The 23,951-nt window shown below is 33.1% G+C and overlaps 1 protein-coding gene across 1 annotated transcript in view; it reads left to right on the top strand.

Moving 5' to 3' along the window:
- Positions 1-23,951, top strand: part of RTTN (rotatin) — a 78,812-nt gene that overhangs the window by 37,498 nt on the left and 17,363 nt on the right. Inside the window, exons 29-40 of the mRNA XM_041472828.1 lie at positions 996-1,124; positions 2,434-2,541; positions 3,188-3,346; positions 4,683-4,754; positions 8,162-8,354; positions 10,200-10,282; positions 16,315-16,423; positions 17,116-17,314; positions 18,311-18,401; positions 19,390-19,543; positions 19,696-19,833; positions 20,680-20,891. Of these exons, the coding sequence (XP_041328762.1) occupies positions 996-1,124; positions 2,434-2,541; positions 3,188-3,346; positions 4,683-4,754; positions 8,162-8,354; positions 10,200-10,282; positions 16,315-16,423; positions 17,116-17,314; positions 18,311-18,401; positions 19,390-19,543; positions 19,696-19,833; positions 20,680-20,891 (1,647 nt within the window). The remainder of the gene's footprint in view (positions 1-995; positions 1,125-2,433; positions 2,542-3,187; positions 3,347-4,682; positions 4,755-8,161; positions 8,355-10,199; positions 10,283-16,314; positions 16,424-17,115; positions 17,315-18,310; positions 18,402-19,389; positions 19,544-19,695; positions 19,834-20,679; positions 20,892-23,951) is intronic.

A 23,951-nucleotide genomic window follows, 5' to 3' on the forward strand; every position in this document is an offset into this window, starting at 1 on the left:
TGAAGAACAGATATGGTGTTTTAGGGGCCTTAACTTGCCCAGATTTCTTGAGTAGAAAGAAATAAGCATTTTAGATCTGTTTGATTAGATGAGCTCTGTCATTTGAAGTCTAGGATAAAAATGGCACTAAGGTTATAGATGTTGTCATGCAAAAGAAAGATTATTACTGGAAAAAAAAATAATAAATATTATGGCATGAAATCGACTTGTGATGCATATGCTCTTGTTCAGAAGAATTAGGCAGTTTTATTTGGCCTAAATATGAAAGTAAATGTGGGTTTCTTTTGGAGAAGAATGTGGAAAGTGGGTATAAAAAAACTTCTGTAGGCTGGGACACTGAAAGAAAGAGCAACAGCACAAATGCAGAGGTTTAAATCACTGTATTTTATGGAGGAAAGTAAATATAGAAGTGTATCTTCTAAGTTTATTATTTTTTAAAAAGTATTTTGGGGCATATTTTGTTGAAAACAGCATGCCTTTTAATATGCATGGTTACTTATTTGGTCAGACAGTTTATTTTATGTTAGGATTCACTGACCTTTATTTCTGTTTATTAGTATTTTGTATAGAAAGCTGATCAATTTCTTCAAATCACAACAAAATATATAAATGACACTTTCTCTTGAACACTGAATTTTGAAAAAAAAATTATTTTTAATTCCAGACATAGCTAAAGAAACCCTGGGTACAATAAATGAACTTCCAGGTCCATGAAAAGAAACTTTCAAGCTTCTATTCAACTTACAGCTTACTATTTTAAGCTTGATTGTATTCTTCATTTGAACAGAAAACCAAAAACCACAGATGCTCAGAAGTTTAAATACGTAGGAAACCATCAGATAATCAAATAACTCAGAAATAAAGAAATTCTTACAATTCAGCTAGAAATCTATCAACTTTTCATGGGTTTAAATAATGACTTAGTGTGTAAAACAGTTTGTACTCTGTGTGCAGTTTACCGTAAAGCTGTTATGAACTTGTACCCCTGCTCTTAGGTCATCTCATCATTTTATGTTGAGTGGGGGGGAAATGCCATGTCCTTCATGGGAAAAGGTGTGACAAAAAGCACAGTCCTTTGCTTGCTTCACTTATCTCACGAAATGATGGCTCAAGCCAACGATATGGTGAGTGCATTCCTGTTGTCCTTATCTCATCACTGGTGAGGGCTATGCAGAGAGATTTTTACTGCTGAAGTTCAATGATAAGTTTCTGTCATGGTTTAGGAATGGTACTCTCCAACTGAGTAGTCCTGCTAAAACCACACCACTGCTTACTCTTCCTTCCCCTCCAACTGGAAGAACAAGGACAAAAAAACCCCACATTGATCTCATTTGGTCTATAATCTTAGATAAATGTACAGGATAGAGCATAGTATAGAAAATGAAATTGTTTTGTAAATTATTTTGTGGATTTTGAAATGCCTTCTTTCAGAATAAGTATAATTTCCTTTTTCATAAAAAAAATGAAGCATTGGGATTTTCTATAGGATGAATAAATATAAGAATTTATAAGATCATTATTTCTTCAGCCTCACAGACAACAGGCTTTCTAACCTGTGTTTAAACATTCATGTACATTGAGCTTTCACAGTTGTGTGTGTGTATATATATGTATATATATGAAAAAATATGTATATACATGGAAAAAGGATTGCTAGATAAAAGGAGCGATCATTACATACTAGCAAAATACATATTGTGCTTTGTGTCCATGTACATGTTTGAGGGCTAGATTTGTCAGTTTAGTTATACAGCCTTTATCTTGAAGCAGTTGAAGCAAATTCAACAATTAAGTATTATTTAAAGAATTAAAATCCAGTCTTAGTAATATCTGTGATAGCCACAAATGAAAACCTTTCTTTATGATCAAGCACACATGTAACTAGTAACTGCTAACATGTAGCAGTATACCTACTTCTTCAATTTCCAGGTTTTTCTTTCTTCAGTTCTCTACTCCTTTTTCAAGATATTAGGTACTGAAAGAGTTTATTAAAATTGGAAGGGGACAGAGCTTTAAGTACACTGCAGGGAGACAGCAGCCTCCAAAGCCTTAGATCATAAATGCATAGATGAAGGTGTGGACTTGATTTTTTTAGTATCGTTGTTAGAGAGTAATATGCATAGTAGCATAATGATAAGTTTTATTTTCTTGTGTTTCTAAGTCATACTCTGTGTTTATGACAGTGTTACTGTTTAGACTGTACTAATAAATTTTAGTCTCAAAGAAATTTTAAAACCCGGCTGTTGTTTACAATCATGTGATTTAGTGTCAAATCCTTATGGAAAGAGAAATACAAAATTATCCTTCCTCTGCACAATTAGTGTTATACAAAACTGTTTTAGTAGTTGTTGGTAGCTCACACTGTTAGTACACTAGCATAGATTGAAAGATTTATAAAATAATTTCTTAATTTGTTTTCTGTTTGCTAATCAGGACTGGATATCTCTTTGGTCTTTGCCGTATGATAGTGGTGAAGAACAAGTTCTGTCTCATCTAGGCCTGGCATGGCTGGTTCCTTTATGGGTAGATAGAGATCCTGAGGTTTGTTACTGTGATATTAACTTCATATCTTATTTTTACCCCTAAGCATTTGAAAATTTTTGATTCATTAATGTATTTAATAGTAGAACTGCTGTTCCGAATTATTTAGAATGTTACTAACTGTATCCTAAATAGAAGTAATAATACAGTAGGGAGAGTGTTTCCATATAAACATCATCTAAGAAATCCTTCCTTATATCTACTGTCTTCTATGCTTTCATTAGTCACTCACTATCATGATTCATAGGCAGTTTTCCTTGTCATTGTTGTAACTTAGCTGCAAAGCAGAAACATTTACATGAACTAAAAATTCAGAGCAAATGTATTTAATGGGAATCTGTTAAATTATGTGAGTTTGCTAAATGGACCTATTTTCCATGTGATAAAATATGAAGAATATTAAAGACTATCTTTCTTAGTTTTGAATACTTAAAAGTAATTGTTTATTCACTTTTTAAATAAAAACAAAGTGAATTTAGTTTTGATTGTGAGTAGAAAGCAAGAGAAATACAGGAAAAGAGGTTGTCACTTTTGAAGTTATTCTCTTAAGCTCCAGATTCAGTTGATACAACTTAATAATAATAATAAAAAAGTATTGTTAATTACTGTAAGAAATACCACTTTCTGTTGTGCTTATGTGTACTAGGTCAGATTTACAGCACTTGGAATAGGATCAGCTCTTACATCTCTTGAAATAGGATGTATTGCTTTAGCAGAAAGCTGCCAGAATATTTCAGGAGGCCTGTGGGGAACAGTGATAAACATCCTTCTGGATCAATCTGAATGTAGCATGGTACGCAGGGAGGTATGTTTCTTGTGTCCTTCTGCTGTTGTAGATTGTCAAGTTCTTTTTGATTATGGTGAAAAAAGATTTTGTATTTTTTATCGTATATATCAATTATCTGATGCTGTTCAACATCTGCTGCTTTGTAAATTAAACACCACCTGATTAATATAAATGTTTAGCTGCTTATTTAGGAATTGCATAAGTAGGAGCAAATACAGATTAGTTATTTGAAAACAGAAATGACATAAACAATACAAGTGAACTCATAAAAACTGCTAAGGCTTACTCAGTAAGATAAATAGGTTGCTAAACCGTAACTAATCAGGCTGATTTTAATTGCTGCTTTGTAACATTTATGAATGCTTTGGTACAAACTCATCACCTGATCTGCAGTAAATATGTGTTCATTGCAGACATGAAGTAATCTAATTTGTCTAGGCACTAAGGTTTACTGGTGAGAACTGAAGGTCTGTACTATGGTAGAACAACACATAGAATTATATATTGATGAATTTAAGCTCTGTACATTTTATTTTCAATTTTTTTACAGCTCTAGTTGCAAGGTTTTCCTTCTGTTCTAATCAATAAGAAATAAAAGCTCTGACACTCGGTGACTTGTTTTTTTCCCAGCTCTACTGCTTAACTAATATTATTTTCCAAAGTAATTTTTGAAATTGTATCTCAAAATGGCTTTGATAATGTGTCCTTCATTATTTTATTTAACTCCAAATTATTGTCTCAATTATATTCTCTTAAGATGCATATCATTGACAAAAGATTGACAAAATATAAAAAAGGGATTTCAATGCATGCACAGACATGCAAAGTATGTGTAATATAATTAGAAAAACAAACATGCTGTGTATTTATAAAGAAAAATATTTGAAACATGTCTCTGTCCTAATGGGTTCATCACATTGTCCCAATTATTATTTAATAATTAAAAACCCAAGAACACAAGAACAATGGAGTGACTGATCATAAACAATTATCTAGGTTGTTCTGTTCAGGAGTTTTTTCCCCTAGTACTTGTAATGCTTGTTCTGTACAATTGACTGTACTGGAACAGTGATAAAAGTATTTTATAAATAAATTTGTTTCCTTGTGGTTTCTAGTCCATCTTTTCCTTGTCTTTTTTATATCAGCCTGCTCTTGTGCCATGCTCTAATGACATCTCTTGTAAGTGAAGTTTGAGGGCTTTGACGTTGTAATTATTTTTTCTCAACATGAACATGAGAATTCTGTGTATTTCAGCATATGTCTGAAGCAATATATAGACTGTACTCTTCAATCTGATGTGGTTTTTTGAAGTGTGATGGCTAGATGGCAATATTGTTGCTTTAATTTCTTTCAGGCTGCTTTTATTCTACAAAATCTACTTGTGATTCCAATCCCTACAGAAGACACTAAAGATTGTATTTGGCAAGTGAGTGACTATTATATTTGATAACAAAAGTCATAGTGTCCCAGAGAGATGTCATTTGATATGAAAAGTTGAGTCAGAATAACTATAAAATATGAACTTAAAAAATTACATGTCTAAGGTTACGTTTTGGAAAGAGAAGTGAATGAATAGACAAACTTCTCTCGGACTTTTGGCAAGCTCAGTAAAACAACCAAATTTAGATTAAATATATGTTGCATTTCATGAATGTAGTATCTTTGGGTTCCCAGGAAACTTGCTTACTTACATGGTATATCATTAATATTTTAGGATAGAAATTGATAATTTATTTTACTCACACTTGGGATGCAGGTAAAACATGATTTGAGGGGCATGAGGAAGAGGATTAAATTCTGTTAATGCGATGTTTATAAAATGTTTTGAAAGAAAGATGAAGCAGTTTGTCACTTAGGGCAATTTAAATGCTTTCTGAAGACAACCACTTGCTCAAAGCAAAGTGAACTAGACCAGGTTGCTCAGGGCTGTTTCGAGTTGGATTTTGAGTTTCTCCAAGAATGGAGACTCCACAGTCTCTCTGGGCAACTTGTTCTAATCTTTGACTACCCTCAGATAGAAAGTTTTTTTCTTAGGTTTAAATAGAATTTCCTGTATTTTTGTTTTTGCTCAATGCCTTTTCTTCTGTCACTGGATACCAGTGAGAGGAGTCTGTCTCTCTTTTCCTTCTCTTATCAGATATTTATTGAACTGATAAGATACCTTGGAAACCTTTCCAGTTGTGCTCTTGAGTCAGTCATCTTCTTTTACTCTCAGCAAGTCTGGTTCATTGTACATCAGGATACTTGGATCCTAGCTTGCAATTTTTAATTTTTTTGTAACCTTGATATCTGTTTTAATGTCTGTCTTGCTCCTTTCAGTGTGTGAGATTACTTATATTGGAACAGTGTATATTAGTTTTTGAAGAAATTTGCAGATGCAGCAATATTATTTTTAATATGTTCCTTTCTGCAAAATATCAAGTTAGTGCTGAAAGGCATTCCAGCTGTTTCACTATGATAAGTTATCTGTGATTCATCTGTACCCAAAATTGATCATGCTATTTCTTGAAGAGTTGAATTGTACAGAATGTCTCATCTTTTCTTTACAAGTAATCATAAAGGAAGACGTGGAAGCAATTTTACAAATCTGGCCCTTGTTTCAGTCTTACTACTTCTAATTTATCAATATAAATAGTAATTGTTTAAATTCATAATAGTAGGGGGTTAAAAAGGGCAGCCATTTTAACTTGTCAATATAAACTCTATTAAAAGATGCTTTTTAGTCTTTTATAAAAAAATTCAATTACTATGGTGAAGTGACAAAAATTGAATCCAGTTGCACAATTCTGGATGAATTCCAGTGCAATTAAAAGAAGCTTTGAGTCAATGTGATTCTTATTAAGAACTGCATTTAGTGGAAATTGCTCATCACTTAAAAAGTGTTCATGCTGAAAGATGTTATCAAACAACACTTCATGGTTACTGGTAAATTAAAACTGCTCAAAATAAAAACAACAATTAAAACTGTAACATACCACCAGGATAAAATTTTATATTTCAGAGTAACTTTTTTTCCCTTGCACTGAATAAGGTAATTTGTTTGTTTCCTTTAGTGCCAGGAAAAAAGGAGGGCTATTAAGTGGATCTTGGTGAATAGTAGGAATACTGTGCCATAGCCAAATTAGACCATTACCATTTTGGTAGGTAATGGTCCTACCAAATAGGACTGGAAAAAGAAATATAAATAGAATGTGTAGGCCAGTATCTTCGTAAGAATGTCTCTAGTGTTACTTTTGTCTAGTTGATCTGCTATATATTTCATTTTGCTATGTCATTTAAAAAATTTCCTACGCCACTCTTTAGTCATGAGTAAAGTCAACCTGTGTAAAGTCGCACTCTAAGAGTGCAGCAGACTGTGTTGTATAAAGATTGCTGAAGTCAGAGCACTCTGTCAATGTAATTGGTGAGTAACTCTTTCAAGGCCCCCATTTGTACTGTAAGGTATCTGACATGGCTTTTGAAACTGGCAAACAGTCCTGGGCAGTAAAATTTGGACTAAATTTATCAGTATTTCCTAAGTTTGCACTTGCCATAGTCAATATGGTCTAAGTCTATTGCTGACAGTGTATGAGTAGAGTTTTATAATGCATCATAAATAGTTTACTTGAAATGCTACATTCTGCCTCAAATTGTTCGTCATATTTCATTCTCCACTAGCTGGTGTAAAAGGCAAATAGTGAAAATAGTTTCTGTATTACAGAAACCAAAAAGAATGAGAGTAACAATCTAAAATTTTGGTGATAACTTATCTTGTAATACAAAATAGTATTACTGCTTCTACTGTATCTGGTTTTGGGTTTCATTTTTTTAAAATTGGGAGATAAACTTGTATTCAGTGTAAATGAAGGGATTGGGGGAGAGTCTCTTGAGGATAAATAGTGTTTTCAAATTACTTATTTTCAGTTGATCCAGCTCTGCTCTCTCCTGACTGCCAAAGAAAATATCTAATTAGCACTGAAATTTTTCTTTCTATAATTTCAACTAATTTATTTTTGAACTACTGCAGTATGCCCTCTAAGACTGCCTTTCTGAATGTAATTGATTTGAATTTCTGAGTTCTTCTGCCTTTGCTTTTCTAATTTTTATGGTCAGTCTAAACCAGATTATGTGTAGCATAATAAAACTTTTTGATTTTTTGTGTTAACTTGGAAAACACTGAAGAAACATTTAACAAAGGTAGTCAACTTAAAGGGTTTATTTGAAATATGACTAGAATCCATTATTTTAAGGTATAAATTCACTGCTCTAGGAAGTTTTCCCTGATGTCAGTATTTAAAAAGAAATAATTGAAAACCATACTTCAAAGAGAATTTTTTTTTTGATTATGTCTTGTTTTCTAAAGTAATCTTTTTTCATAGAAGATTGACATAGCTAGATGTAGCATAATGACTGTATACTTTAGGGAAGGATGATTTTTTCAGGATATTTAGTCTTATCTAAGTGTGCTTTTTGCCTAAGGAAAGCTTTTTCATTGCTTAATATCTGTAAGTAGAAATAAATGAGACATTGAAATTGTGAAGTGTACTGATACATTTACTGTCTTGTAGCCACTCATTTACAGATTTTCATAAGTTCTTACTTAACTGTTAGCACACTTCTCAGGAGATAAATATCTGTTTGATTTTGCTAAGTCATGACAGCTTTTGTAAAATATTACGATTTAGCTCAACATTACAAACTACATTTCATTTTTGGAATATTAGTTACAGCCTGTAAACCAGTGTGCACACATATACACAGCATTAGCCTTAGTTAGGGTGAGTTTTTCTGACAGTTTATTCTATGTAAAATATTTCTTTAAAGTAATGATGTCTGTGAATTTCATGTCTTCAGGGTCCTTGTGTACATGATGAAGAATCTGGCCTCTCTCAGACAGGAATACCTGCACTTAAAGCCCTTTTGTATCACTGCCAGTTCTATGAACATGTGAATCAGATGGTGAAACGCTGTTACCTAGGATGTTACATGTTCGATTTGAATTCTTACAAGGAAGACAAGCTCAGCGTTGAAAAAGGTGGTATTACTGGTAAGTGATGTTGATGTAATCTTCTGATATTTGAAACCTGCTTAAATAAAGTGCAGTTTTGAGTAACTTACCTCCAGTAATTCTTAATAAGAGGGGAACGGAACGTATATAAACGCTGCACTTAAATATGTTTTGAAGTCAAAAGATTGCTGTGAGGATTTAAGTAGATGCGTCTCTAGTTTAACATAGCTCAGAAGAAGTTCTGAGCTGTTATTTACATCTTCAGAAAGTTGAAAATGGAAAAGACGTAATTGGTTCTGCAGTAAATTTTCTTGCAAAATATTGGGGGTAAAATACTTTTAACAATTTCCACTTTATGACATCCAGTCAACTTTCATACAAGGAAAATTTGGAAAAAAGAAATACATTAACTTTCTTTAGAGACCTGTTTCTTGATGTGTTTAGCATCAAGGTTACATGAGTAGGAATGGACTCTAATAATCTGAATTAAGCTGCATTCTAAGACATTCAGGTATAATATAATTCCTAGACTGATGAAATGGAATAGTCAGATTGGATTTATTTGTATATTTTTAACTTGTATTCCCTTGGAATATCTCAGATCTAACTTTTATGTTTACTAATAATTTATTGAACAATATTTCTAAGGCTCACTATGATGCATAGTGGGAACACACTTCCTTGTTCAAATATATCTGATGATGATAAGTTTAATTTTTCAGAGACTTTATAACAGACCCAAAGAAAAGAAGCATGCTTAGTAACTAACTGAGAGAAATACCTCACCAGTACACAAAATTCCAGCCATAAAAATCCTCAATTTCTTCAGTGTCTGCTTTTTTTAATCTATGAGTGTAATTTTTCAATCCAACACATTTTACTGCTCCCATGGTCCTCTAATACGTGCCTTTTGGTAGTTCTGTTAGCTCCTGCAATATTGTATCTAAGAGTAACTCAAAATGTAGAATGGTACAACTTTTCAGTGAGCAATTGGGAAACATTTTATTCAGTCTTTGCAGGGCAAAGCCAGAAAATACAGTATTTTAGGAATAAGAAACAATATTTTTGTTCCTTTAGAAAGGGAAGAACAGGACCTAAACCTTATAGGGTTTTTTCCTATGTAGTTTTCTTACTTTCTTTTTATACATTTTTTAGGAATGTATAAAAGTCATCTGCAATGTAATGATAAAAATAAAATAGTTCAGTTTACTAATTACTGAGGATATATATGGGACATCTACTTTTGTGGGGCTTGCATTCACAAACTGTGTAGTCTGACTTTATTATTTTTTATTTTCTAAATATATGACAACTTTAAAAGTATTAATGGCAGATTTGTGCTATGCCATTTTTTGGTACTTTTTGCTCTAAAACAGATTTACAAAGTAATTCTACCTTTGTTATATTTATGAATATGGGTCCTTTTGAAACTATTTTTCTAAAAATGTGAATTTGAAGTTTTGTGAAGACAAACTTCAAATTTTCATTTTTAGAGAAATAGTTTCAAAAGGACCCATATTTTGAAGACAAGGACATCAGTTTACTATGTGTGTTCTTTGAGACCCTAGTATAGTACTTCAGCACTTATGTACTCTTGCATTTTAACTAAAATGAAATCTGAACTGTTTGAAATGACTGAAGGCTATGCAACTGCAGTTTCAATGAAGTGTAGTGTTTTCTAGACTACTTTATGTTGCACTGAAAATTTTTTATTTCTGTTTATTCAGGGAATTTGATGTGTAAGATTTCATAGATACCATGTGTGAAAACTTGTGTTCTGACATCTTCAGAAGGATAGCGGTGGTTGGTTATTTTTTCACTGAAACAGTCCTTTAGAAAGCTTGTTACAGCAATTTTGATTCTTTTTTTTTTTTTCCTCTACAGATTTTGATGATTCTCTCAGTCTTTGGAAGGCTCCACCTAGTCAGAGAAAATCTTCACATTCTCACTCAACATCTGAAACTATGGTAACTTGCAGAGTAATTATTAATTTAAATATAAAGTTGTTTGTGAACTGCTTTCAAGAAAATTAGCACTCTTAAAATTGTTAAAAAAAACTCCAGCAAAACTCAAAACCTGAAATCAATCAGAAATTAGCTGTGAAATTAAGTTGAAATTTACTCCAATGCAGCTTTAATATGCTGAAAAAACCCTTTTGTGATTCTTAACCTGAGCAAAAATAAATAAGGTAGCTTGTCTTGACTAGCTAAGTGCATAAGGTAGTACTGAATTCTGTAGCTTCCCACAACAAGACATATTCTCTTGAGATTACTCTGTAATTGGCTTTATTGACAAAATGCAGTTGTCTCCATTTCTAGTTGTCACTTCTGTTGCTTTTATCCAAATTGTTTTTCAGAGTGAACCTGTGTTTACACAACACAGCTACAGAACTGGATCAATCAAAGCCACATAAATATATTGGGTATTCTGTGCCATAATAAACTCTGGATTCTGAAAATGCTTTTGTAGAATTTACAAGTGGCACAAGTGCTTGCAGACATGGAAAACAGAAAGCGGATGGCTGCTTGAAAAATTTGTTTCTGACTATGGCAATAAAAAGCTGTACACATGTGCCATCTTTCAAGATGGCAAATGCAGAGGAGAAATTGAAAGACATTCTTTTCATTCCACAGTAGATTTGCAGTATCAGTTCAGGCTGTGGAGGAAACTTTTATAACATTCATTAGTTACCTGATAAAAATCATGTATTTTTCAGAGGCTGCAGTATAGATCCAATAAAATTGACATGTTGCACTGAAATTTATTTTTTAGTTTCATATTAAAAAAATTTCATTTATGAATGACCATTTAATCTATTACTGAAGCCAGAATATCATTGTTTAGAAGTTTCTTTTCTCTTAAACAGATGCATGCATGGAAATGACAAATGCTGATAAATCACAAAATCCTATATTTTTTTCTTGACAAAAATTTCTATGCTCAGTTTTCCTGTGGAACGTGGTAAAAGTAAAAACAGAAAAACCAGTATTGAAATTTTGTCTCAGAAGTATTACACAAGTACGATTTCCATGTTCTTTGATTCTCTCTTATAAATTTATTGCTGTCTAGTACTGATAATGTTATCTTCCATGTTTTTAATAATTGAGGAAAAAGTGCACTTTAGTTGTAAACTGATTTCTCATTTTCAGAAATTTTATTAATTAATTTCATTTTCATTAATGAAGACCAACAAGCCCCCAGCCCTTTATGGTTATTTTATACACAAATATTCAAATTTGAAGATCAAAACTAAAATAAATTAAAGTGCATGTAAACCAGGAAGTACCTGCAATCATGATTGCTCCTTAAAAAACCATTTACATAAGAATCTCATATTTTTTAAAAGCGGTTGTTCCCAGATCACTTTTTACTGAATAAATTGAATGCCACTTACTTAGAGGAGTGAAAGTTGACCAAATTTCATCTTGTTTTGTTCACATTACTTGAAGACAAAATTAAACTGCAGCAATTCTTATCAAGGCTTGGTGTCTAATCTACTTAAAATTGTGCTTGAGTTTTTATGAAGAATTGGACAAGTTCATAACATTAAATTTCTTCAGCTTCAGTAGTTAACAAAAAAGAAAAAAAATAATGTGGAATTTACTAGATCAAGTTAATGTATGATAATTATATATGTAAAGTGGCATCATAGTTTAACAGAAAGACTTAGCTCTACTATTCCATTCACCAGACACACAACTAATAATTAACAGTGGAAAGTACAGTGTAATACTAAGCTATACTAATTTATATCAGTCTTCCACATATTGTAGACTTCATGCTTTTTAAGATTAGGCTCTTACAGCTAACCTTGTGAGTTTTATACAAGTTTGTGTTTTGTGTTGTTTTCATTCTTTCCCTGACACCTATGAAGATGTCACACTAAGACTTTGATTGTCATTTCTGGATGTTAGTTTAATTTCCATTTATCCTTCATGGATTTTTTTAGCAACTGTAAACTTCTTTTTTTTATTAACTAAGTTTCTTACCTTTAAAAAAATGCTTGTCCTGGCATGCTGTATTGAAAATTTCCAGCCAAAAGATGTAGAGGTCTCATGTTCCAATGCCACTATTAATTGAGAAAAAAGGTGGATGAACATAACTTTGATGGAGGCTGATTGCAAACTGTATTTCAGAGGGCAGTTATCTGAAGTGTGTATCTAGTGAAGTTAGGAAATACTTCTGAAAATTCAAACTTGTCCTGAAATCTCAGGTATTTGTAATTTATTCCTACATAACTTCAAATTTGTGGGTCACAGTTTGGCCCAATTTCCGTTTTGATGTATGAATAAGGAAATATGTTTATGAAGGCATTACAAAAAGTTTGTAGAAGTTTATTGCTAAATGTTGGATGTTGATGGCGCCGGGAAGACACTGTTATTCCAAGCCCACGAGATGGCGTGCTTTCCCCATCACAGATGGAAAGGAATCTGCAGGTCTCACTGAAAGGACAAATGTGTTTTAGGTGCATGGTGCAGATTTGATGAAAACACCCACAAATACTTGAGAACGAGCAATCAAACCAAGTAGAATTTTTTCTATTGAAAACTCTTCTTTCATATTTTAATAACATTAAAAAAAATTGATCTAAATAGGTCCATATTGATTCCTACTGCTAACATTCTATTTTTCTCTGCTTCCAAATTTCATGTAACCAGTACTTTATTTGAGCTGTCTGCTATCATGAGCTGATTTTTTCATAGAGCCATATGACCATAACTGAAAGTTGCAACTAAATTACTTTTTGGCTTCATAGTTTTTCCTCCATCCCCAATTATTTTCCCCAAATTTGCAGAAAGAAAATTGAGAAAATTAAAAACAGAGTCAGAAATTTTGCAGAGACCATAAGTACCATAATTTTACCATAAGTAAAATTTTGTTCATTTTATAAAGAATAGTTGTGTGGGGATGAAATCAATGAATCATTGTAATAGAAAAAGACAGCAGAACTGGATTGTCTGTACTCTGTTAACTCATATGCACTGTATTTTGTGTCTTTAAGATCCTAGTGGATTACAGATTTTTGTCAAATTTGTTTTTATTTTTCTGTGAACTGAAATGTGGATACTGCAAAAAGGCCAGTTGTGAGATGATTAATAATCCTGGTCTTTTATAGAATAAGTAGTTTAAACATTAACTCAGGTTATCATTAGAAAAGACGAATCCTTACTCTTGTTTTAACCAACATGTTTGGTTTGTGTTTCGTGGATATGATAAGAGATCACCAATCTGCATGGAGATACCGACTTGCTTTACACTGCATAAATATGCTAGGGCTGTTCTGCGTCCAGGAAATCTTAGCAAAATGAGCAGTTATTTAAAAACTTGAGCTAAAAATGTTGTGGGCTAAAGAGCTACAGACATCTCCCAGACAGCTTTAAGTCATGGCTATTCTTTCCTATGAAATCTTCTTGCTGTTTTCTATGAAAATGTGTGCTTTATTTTCTGGAACTGTGGTTACCAGAGTGCTATACAGTTAAGTGATTTAAACGTTTGAAAAGGGAACTGAATAGAATTAATCACTGCAAGCCTATTAAAGCAATGCCAGAGGGATTTTTGTACTAGAGGTTAAGAAAAGACCTTTTATTCCTATCTAGTAGATAAATGGCAAAAGCCTCACATTTCTCCTGTATTTCCACTCTGACAAGTTTTGTATTCTTTTGAATTGGTTCTAATCTGCAGTTGTCATCTCCCTCTCCACACACACAGAATCTTTTCCCCTATTACACCCCCTTCCAAAGTTTCACTGTTAAGCAACGCAATGCTTCATTGCTCTCATGAACAATATGGTGGCAGTAGTAAATATCCTTTACTAAATACTGTGTGCCAAACTTCCAGGTCATCCTTATCAAAGGTGATTTATAGAAGTGGTAATATTTTTTTTTTCCCCTGGAAGGCAGAACAGTGTGGAAACAACTTCATTGTGTTACTGTGTGTTTTCTGTTATGACAGCAGAAAATTTTGGGGTTTAACGGATTTCCCACTGTGATGCAATTATCAATAAATGTTCCATTAGTGCAGGAAGATTTTATTTCTCTAACCAGCTTTTGCTGATTTTTTTTTTAATTCATTTTTTTAATATAACTGAGAATGATTTATTTTCTTGCCCAAAGTATTTAGAGAGTTGTAGAAGATAGAGGGAGAACAGTTGTATGAGGTAGCTGATACTTTTTACTAATATGAGAAAGGTAGTGTAATTCATAATAATACGTGTAAGATGACTGTCAATAGAGTTAAAGTCCTTTTAGGGTTTTACTTGTTTCTGAAGAACTGTATGGACTGTTAGAAATTACATTTTGGGTTTGTACTATTTAAGGAAAAGTGTTATAGTTTTTCTCACCTATTAGAATGCTTGGAATTGACGTATAGTGCTGAATAAATGCAGAATTGCCATGTGTCATGATAGATTAGCTTAATAGAAATAATGGATTTTAGTAATTATTTAAATTAGCAAGCACAGAACTTCAAGTAACTTTTTTAAATTGGCAAATATGCTTTTTAGTTGTGCAATCAAAATAGACTTTGAATTTCAATCACTCAGTACAGCTTGGTACTGCATTTTGATAACAAGAAAATAATTTAGCCAAGCATTGTCCATATGTGATCCAAACTCTATGTGTTTTGGACACTCTATGTGCTCTATATGCTTTATATTTTGGACACTCTGTGTGTTCACTCTATGAGCTCTGTGTGCTCCCTGTGTTTTGGACACACTCCCAGATCTTACTGTAGCTTGTTTTATGTGTTACAAAAATCCTCTTTCCTTGAGGAACAACTGAGCAGGCTTAAGAATAAAGACTCATGATTGTAGGATGAGCAATAGTGGGAGACCAGAGGAAAATGCAGGAGAAAAGGAAGTTACAATGTGGAGGTTGCAAGGATACAATAGCTAGGAACAGAGTGATCTGTGATTTCCTTCTCTGCACCCTTTTTGTCTGTTGCTTTTAACAGTCACTTTTAACATTTCCTTGGGTAAAAATATATTCCAGCTGTTGGAAACCTTTGCGATATTTCAGTCTTCCTTAGAAAGCTCACTGTGAGGAAAATTCTAATAACACCCTTCTTCAAGTTGTAATTCTGGGATTTCGTTGGATTCTCCAACATTCTATATTCTCTGCTTTGTATAGTGACACTCTTGAAGAAAATTGTCTGATGTGACTTTTCCATCTAGAAAATAAAAACCAGAAGTGAAAGAGTGACTTGACATGATAGTTACTTGTCCTGTGCTCTGAAACAAGTTGCAGGTCTTGCTGTGTCTCAAAAGCACATCATTGAGATGGATTCTGGGTCTTCTGATCTGAGGCTTGTGGTTTGAAACACCGTAGCAAGAGCATTAGGAACTTTTGAAAACACGCAAAATTCGTAATGTAAATAATGCAAAATGGGTAGGAGGAGCATGGTATTATGTCAGTAAAGTTATCTGCTGCCATTTAAATATCTTCTATCTTCACTATGAAATGAATAGATTTAAGGATCACAGGATTAAGGTTAAGAGACGTACCCAGAGTTGAAAAGACTCAGGGACATCAGCTTTGACTGATGACAAATGCACTTGTGATATTTTTATCTGAGTGTGTTCTGGTACAAAGGGACAAGTGCTGATGTTCTCAGTAGAGCAAATAGTCCATGAAAAATTTAAGTGCTTCAGTAATGTCTTTCTATCTTTATCCAAATGTAGGTTGAGTCAATTATATGGATGAAAAAGAAGGATGAAGAGAAGGAATTTCTAGTAACATGGGCATTGATCAGTTTTTGACTGAAATGTTTCAGACTGTTCATATTACCCATCTTTTAATAGTTTCAATTATTGGGTTTTTTATCATATATATACACACATAGTGGACAAAATCGAATTGAATTGATTTTGAACAGTAATATTTATATCGTATTTGATTTTGTTGATTATGATGGGTTGTTCCCCCTTCTCAAGCAGAATATAAAGAAATGACTAGTCTGTAAAGGCTGGAATCAACTAGTTTCTCTTTTTATGGCTTTCTAGATTCTGTCTGCATCACCATCACTGGGGAGTGTTACTGAGCTTCAGGCAACAGTTCCAAGTTCAGCCAGTTTTATTCCGGAAACTGTGGCTGATCGGCTTACGGCACAAGGTAACTCAAGCTTGAGTCCTGTACCTGATGCTAAATACGGTGTATTCACCTGTTCACATTTCAGTGTGTGTCCGTGCTCTACATTGTACAGCTTGCATGTTGCTGGAGCAGTTGATGCTTCGAGTAGTTGTTTTAGAAGACAAATATTAAATACTTCCTTTAATATGAAGTTTGACAGAAGCAAGTGAAAATGGTACTGCTTGAAATATTACTCAAGAGTTAGGTTCTCTTCCTGGCATCTAGTCATGCTTTCAACACATCAGTCATGGCAGAGCTGTCATATACATACATAGTATGTTTGCACACACATACACAAATATGTGTATATAATTCTCTTTAGATGTAGAAAGATAAAAACTAATATAATGTAAAACATATATTTATAATCATGTATGTAGAGAGAGCTGTGTACAAATAAAAGTATTTTTCTTTTAAATAAAAGACTGGTAATTTGTGTCTTTCCAAATTTGCTAGCTATCTCTATTTAATGCCTGGTAGAGGGAGAATTTTATTTGGGAACTATTTCCTGTATCTGATTTCATTTTTTTTCCTCCCCTTCATTCCTGAATATACAATTTAAATGTGGAGAGGACTTGGATGTTTTATGAAAAATACAAATAAACTTGGTTTATGTAACTGATGTAATTTAATCTTTTGGTTGTTTTGGTTTTTTTTTATTCAACATACTCTAGGTCAAAGTGATACAACCATAACAGAATCTCCAAGTCAACATGATTCTCCCATGTCCGCTGCCCTGTCTAAACAGCGTGCTGTAGTTACACCTGCCCTTTTGTCAGCTGTTTGCAGCCTTCTGCACAATCTGCTGGTTGTCATGCCAAAAGATACTGGAATTGCCCTTCAACAAACACATTTGCTAACAACTCTCAGCAGGTATGAGATCAATAACCGTTAAACTACAAACAAGGTGTAGCAATAGATGTTTAAAAAAATCTTCAAATGAGATCTTCCCATGTTTATTCCTAAAACTGTTAAACAAATTGATCACTTCCTGCTCCTGAAGTGTACAAATTTTTTTTAAAATAAAAAATACAATCAATTGAAGAAATGAATCAGAATTACTTTTTTTTTTTTTTTTTCAAAGACTAGATAGTCATATTGGTGATTCCATTTGTGGTGCATATCTTAAGACTACTGTGTTCTTCTCGTGATGTTTTAGGGTTTTGTCTGGTATTTGGAATTGCAGATCATTTCAACTCATTTTATGTTTTTCTTCTTTGGATTGTATCAAGTATTTTGAAGATGGGCCAAGGATTTTCACACTAAAAGAGAGTAAATAAAACTTGCCAGATTTGGATGATGGATCCCAGTATTTTACTTCCTTTTAAAAGGAGGAACCACTTCAAAGAAGTCTTCAGATTGTGTGCCATGTTTCCATTTCCATTGTAGGAAATTCTTTTGTATGTAAAAAATGCTTGGAAGTTGTGAAGTGTAGCATGAAAAATTAGTTCATCTTTTGGCAAAAGTTTTCAAGAGCATTTATAGTTGCTTTTCATAGTGCAATTAATGGAAAAAACTAAACACAGACAAACAAACATAAAACCCCAACAACCCTGGTGTGAATACAGCTAATATTATTGCAGAGCTGTTTATTCTTCTAGGGGAAAGAAAATAAGAAATCAAATAGAAAAAATTGATTTTTGCCAGTGCAGTAGCAGCTATTGGAATTTATATTAGTCTAGCTATTTTGAAACAACATACTGCTGCTATAGTTGCCATTGCACTAGACTTCCTTAAACTAGTGGAGTTTAGCAGTAAGTGCTTCTTACTTTATTTCTACTTGGTTTATTTATATTATTCTCTTCTATGCAATGTTAATAGAAGGTTTATTTACTAAACTATATTTTTAACCAATATATTTTGTTTTAGTCTTGTAAGTGCTAATCTGGTGGAAAGATGCATCTTGGAACTGAAAGCTCCATTGGGTCATCGATGTCATATAGAACATGTAAAAGCTCAGGTTAGAGAAGCATTTGTTACTTACTAATTTTTTTAAGTTTTGAATTTAATTATGCTAGTATAATTTATCTTCATTAACATAGTCCAGACACACTGTTATAGGCTATATTCATGTGAATCTGTGTGCTTTTGACAAAGCTTAAGTGAAAATAAACCATTTTATTCAATGTATAGAAGAATTAATTTCTTTGTTAGGACTATAATTGGAATGACCACACTGAAAATGAATTGTCTTTTAAAAGTGTAAGTTAAATTCAGCCATTGAAGAAATTATGTAATAGAATTTTTTGTATGTTACTTAAGTATGAGCCAGATATAGTTGCTGACACATTTGGATGTTTCTTGTCTGTAACAAACCTGGCTGCCATTCTTTGCCTCTGATCCTGCAGGCACTTACATAGCTCTCAGCTGATTTTGATGTATGCAAACCATATAAGGTTACTGCTGATAGAACTACCTTTTTATCAAATTTAACTCTGTAAATACAATGTAGAGAATATGGTGTTGCATGACACAGCCATTTCGTAGTTTCTGCTGCTCTGCAGATTCAGATTTACTTAGAAGTAAATTACTCTTCTAATTAAAGAAATGCGCTTCTGCAGAATACTTATGAGAATAAATAAATAAATGTTAGCTCCTGTTTCTAGGAAGACACTTGTATTCCTTAGTATTAATAACCATTTTTGTGTTTTTCTTTGTGACTTTCCAATGAGTATGTTGCTGTAAATGTAGTAAGATTCATGACTTTCTCACAAGGAACTTTTGCTTTGCTACTAGAAAATTGATTGCACACGTGTTTCCAGACTAGGGATTCTGTTTCATCTTCTATAGTAAAAATTAAGAGAAACATTTTAAATTCATGTCCTATTATTTAAATGGTGTATATTAAAACATTATGAATCAGTTAACATAATGTGAGTAAATTTACAATAATGTGGAAGGTGTAAATATTTGGCTTTATTTCATATCTTTCTACAAACATTTAACAGGTCTTGTTACTACTTCAGTACTTGTCATCTGTGTCCAGGCTTCTAAAATCATGTTTGTTGGTGGACTCTCAGCTTTTAAGCCAGGATGAACTGCTGAAACCTCTCTTGGGTAATACCTTCAGGATTCTCACCATACGTCCCAAAGATGGCTTAGGTAATGAAGTACTTTGTTTCCTTTATAACAAGACAGAGGCAGCTCTTCATTTAGGTACCACCTTGAGGTAAATGGACAGGTATGGTCAGGCTCAGCTTTCCAGGTTTGTGCACATTTGTAAATGTTTTGATTTTTCTGTGTTATCTTTGCAGATGCCGAGTTGACATCTGTACTTCATGAAACATGGGTAGACTCTTTCAGCCTTCTAGCTACATTACTGTGGAAAAGTGGCCAGATATCTTTTCCAGCTGTGACAGCAGCCCTTGCAAATCACTGTACAGCAGTAATTGGTAATGACTATTCCAGCATGGTTTTTTTTCCTAGCAACTAATAAACAAATAGACAAGAGAGTCATTGCTCTTTAGATGCTATTAAGTAATTGCTAATGAGATATCCACAATGAAAACCAATGTGTCCAGAGCTTGATTGACTTGCTTTGTTTTCTTCACAAGTATGGATGAATGATTTCAGTTGTAAACCTGAACCAAATGTGGCATTTGTTAAATGATCCATTAGCACTTCATTTTTTTCCCCTTCTTTCTTTTTAAATATCTTGCATAAAAGGAAAGCGAAGTTTTGAGAGGAGATGAGAGAGATAGAAATCCAAGGTTATTATACAGGAGTTTGTTTTTTGTATTTTAATTATTCTTACATTAGTTACTTGCGTAGTTAGGCAAGATTCAGTGACGTGCTTCAATACTGAAGTATGAACATAGTCCAGACAAGCTTGTGCCTGCTAAGAGATCTACTGAACTCAAATCCAATTGCAAATAAAGCAGCTAATGCATACTGTTTGTTTTATGATGTGAGCTGTTGATAAAATTAGGAGAGTTCAAAAAATTACTGGACACATGAATGATTTGAGTGAAATGGAGATTGCTTTTTTTGTTTTATAGTCAAATGAATGCAGAGCAACTGATTCATTCAACCATTATAAAACTCAAACTTTTCTTTCTTAGATTATTTTGAAGTCTTATAAGATGCATAGAATTTGTAGAATTCCTTGAACAGTGCACAGTATAACTGCTTCTGGGTTCATGTGCTTTCTTTGCTGAGTCTTTCTGTGTTCTAAAGTATACTTGAGCTTTATTCATAATGAAATGTAAAAATATTAATTTTTTTGTTTAACCTTTTAGATACCATTTCTGATTGTATTCATCTGTCTACCACATATCCTGCTTTATATGTGGCTAGTTTACAGTTCCTCTCTGTCCTTTTGAATGAGGAAGGAAGAAAACAGCTCCAGGATAAACAGAGTGTATGTCAAAATCTAACTATTAGCTTTCTTCTGGATCACACTGAAGAATGCCAGGCACCAGTAACTCAACTTACTGCTTTAATTATTCAGGTATTTAAAATTTGACAATGGGATTGCAGGATATGTTTTTGCATTTTTGATTCTTTTACTTCCTTTGTATTTAATCCTTCCCTTATTTACAGGTTGGTAGAAGTAAGCAAATTATATGTGAAATTTGTATCTTATTTGTTTTCCCTCCTACTTAGTTCTTTTATCCATTTTCTTTAATTTATGTGCAGTTTGTCACTGTAACAATCATAGTGATCTGTGATTAGAAGTGTAGGTTTTTTTTCTGAATGATGCAATGATGCACATTATATGAATGTCACTTATGATTTCTTTTGTTCTAAAGTCATTGTCTTACAACTATTTTTTAATAAGTATCTTAGTACTATTTTGCTATGCAAAGCATATTGTTTTGACATTTATTGGCCATATATTGGATGGTGCGACCAAAAGAATGCTTTCTTAGTATTCATCTCCTCTCTTCCTATGGATGCTGAATTCTTGTAGAATAACCTTACTCCTACCAAGACTTGTCCTGGTTTCTGTCACAAACTTTGTGCTCCTTTCCTGCTCTGTTGCAACACTGTGGCTCTGTTGTATCTATTGGGGCACGGTATTCTGTCCGCTGAGAACCTGCTGTCTTTCATGGAGGAAAAACTTCCCAATAGGGTCTTTCACTCTACAGGCCACATAACCAGAATTCTCTATGTCTTTGGCAACTAATTTCAGATAATTTCAGGGCACAGCGTTTTCCTGTGAGGACATGATTTTCAGGGACTCAAGCAAAACAGGGGCACTTTGTTCAAATCCCATAGTTTGCTGAATATCCTGTTGGGTTTTTGTATTAACGCTTGCATATGTGCCTGAAACAAAACTCCTTGGCTCTGGCACAAAAAGTATGCATGAGAGTATGTCTGATGAAGACATGTTGTAACACTGGTTTGTTTTCATACAAGTGTGCATAACTGTTTATCAATCTGTGCCAGCAAAAAGGGGACAAATCCTATGCTGAGAGCAGAAAAAGTTGATACAATGGAGAATGAACTGCAGCCAGGTCAATGAAAGGACATTAGACATAGTTTGAGTATTGTAAGAGACATCAGCTTTTAACATCCTTTTTCATTGTTCAGAGATGAAGACAGACATTGCATTTTGTTCATAAAAGAGTTCAAAAGTTAGCCTATGCTCTTTAGGTCCTTACAGGGCTGCTATGATCCCCCAAAAGGATAACAGAATTAGGAAAGAAACAGCTTCAGTTTCTTAGATCAAAGTACATATGTTTGTTTACACCCCATCGCAGTGATCGTTGAGAGGACAATGGAATAATAAGCCCATGGGATGTAAAGTAACCTATTGAAACAACAAACACTTAAACAAAGCCACCATTAAAAACGAAAAAACAACCCAAAAGATTTTGGACTTTATTCAGGAGAAGCACTTTTAAAGAGAAGCTGTCAAGCAAATAATTGGCTAACATAGAGAGGATGGGAGACTTTACAAACAAACAGTCATCTCAATTAATCATCCTAAATACATACAATCTACAGAATACCTGATATATGCAGTGGCAAATGCTAATTTAGTACCAGTGTACAGGTGTGAATATTAGTAGACCAGGTCTCAACTTGGAATTCATTATCACATATAAGAAATCTAGTAAGTGCACATGCTGACTTTGAAAGGCTTTGGTTGTTTTGTGTATGTAAATGTTATTCCTTGTGTACATGTGCTTAAGATCAGAAATAAAATTAAGAAGGAAATCATAACCTATATATAAACTCTCAAATTTTGGCCCTAACATTTTTTTTCCTAGATATAAAGCTTACAGTATAATAGACTGTGGTCTCCCCTGCAACTAACTTACAGTAGGTGAAGACTAACATAGCCAGATCTGCTGTGGATTTATGGGACATCTTAAATTTAATATGCAACAAAATAAAAAAAATAATTCAGTATCCATTCTCATTTTAATGCTTTTATTATAGTTTAAAACTATAGAATCTTTTGGCACAAGGCATTATAAATTTCTAGAGTTATTTTTTCCATTCAACTGGTAGTTAATCATTAATTAATTCTTAATTACTTGTGCTCCCTATGCTTGACATAATTTTTTTTTTCATTATGAACTGCAGTTCTTGATGGCAGAGTAAGAAAAAATGCATAGAAGAGCATGCTTCAAGAAAGAACAGAATTTTACTAGTGTTCGAGATAAAATGTAGAAAACAGTAAGATGAAATTAGAACTTTTGAAAAAGTTACAGATATAAGACAACTCATCTTAATTATTTGATCAGTTCTACTCTACCACATAATACTTAGAAGAGGTTGATAGGCAAACGTGTTTTGTATTACTGAAGTATTAATGAATACTAAGAAAAAGTAAAAACATTTAGCAATTTAATAGGGCAAAAGTCTTTGACTGGATAAGTCACAAAACCTACATCTTAGGCTATGCAGGATTACTGGAATTCAACAATTTTTTCTTTCCAGGCTTGTGTTAATTAATTTTAGCTTTTAAGCTTTTAAGTACTCAGACATCTAAATTTTTTAATTTGAAAAGAAACCATCACCCATCAGAACAGAAAAACAGTGAAGTTACTTCTAACATTCTTGTGTTGCTGTTAGATTTGAGATTTCACACCAGATCTAATAAGAACAGTTGTAGTCTAAATGTAAAGCTCTTTTTTGTTGGTTATAAATACAGAACCCAGTCCACGCTTCGGTGCTTTGATTTGGTGTCAGTTGTCCTTATCAATGTGGTGTTGGGATTTTTCTGGTTATTAACTTTCTATTCTTTATTCTTTGGCCTTCTCACCCTTGGTTACAGTGAACACTTCAAAAAATGATGATCTTAGAGCATACATTGATATTTTATTGCGTATGAAAATTTGAAAAAAATATTAGTTCATTAATACATGGTGTATGTAGAATTAAAATCTATGAGATCATGTGGATAGGTACTCATGAGATTTCTGTCTAAAATATTAAGATTTTCTTAAGATGTTGTATTTTTGGCTAGCTTCAAAATATGTTTTTATCTTTACTGAGATCCAGCAATTGTTCTTATTTTCCTATATTTTTCTGTTTGCAATGGATGGTGTTTTCT

This window comes from Pyrgilauda ruficollis, unplaced genomic scaffold (genome assembly GCF_017590135.1).
Source record: "Pyrgilauda ruficollis isolate IOZ18807 unplaced genomic scaffold, ASM1759013v1 scaffold109, whole genome shotgun sequence".
NCBI classification, from domain to species: domain Eukaryota; kingdom Metazoa; phylum Chordata; class Aves; order Passeriformes; family Passeridae; genus Pyrgilauda; species Pyrgilauda ruficollis.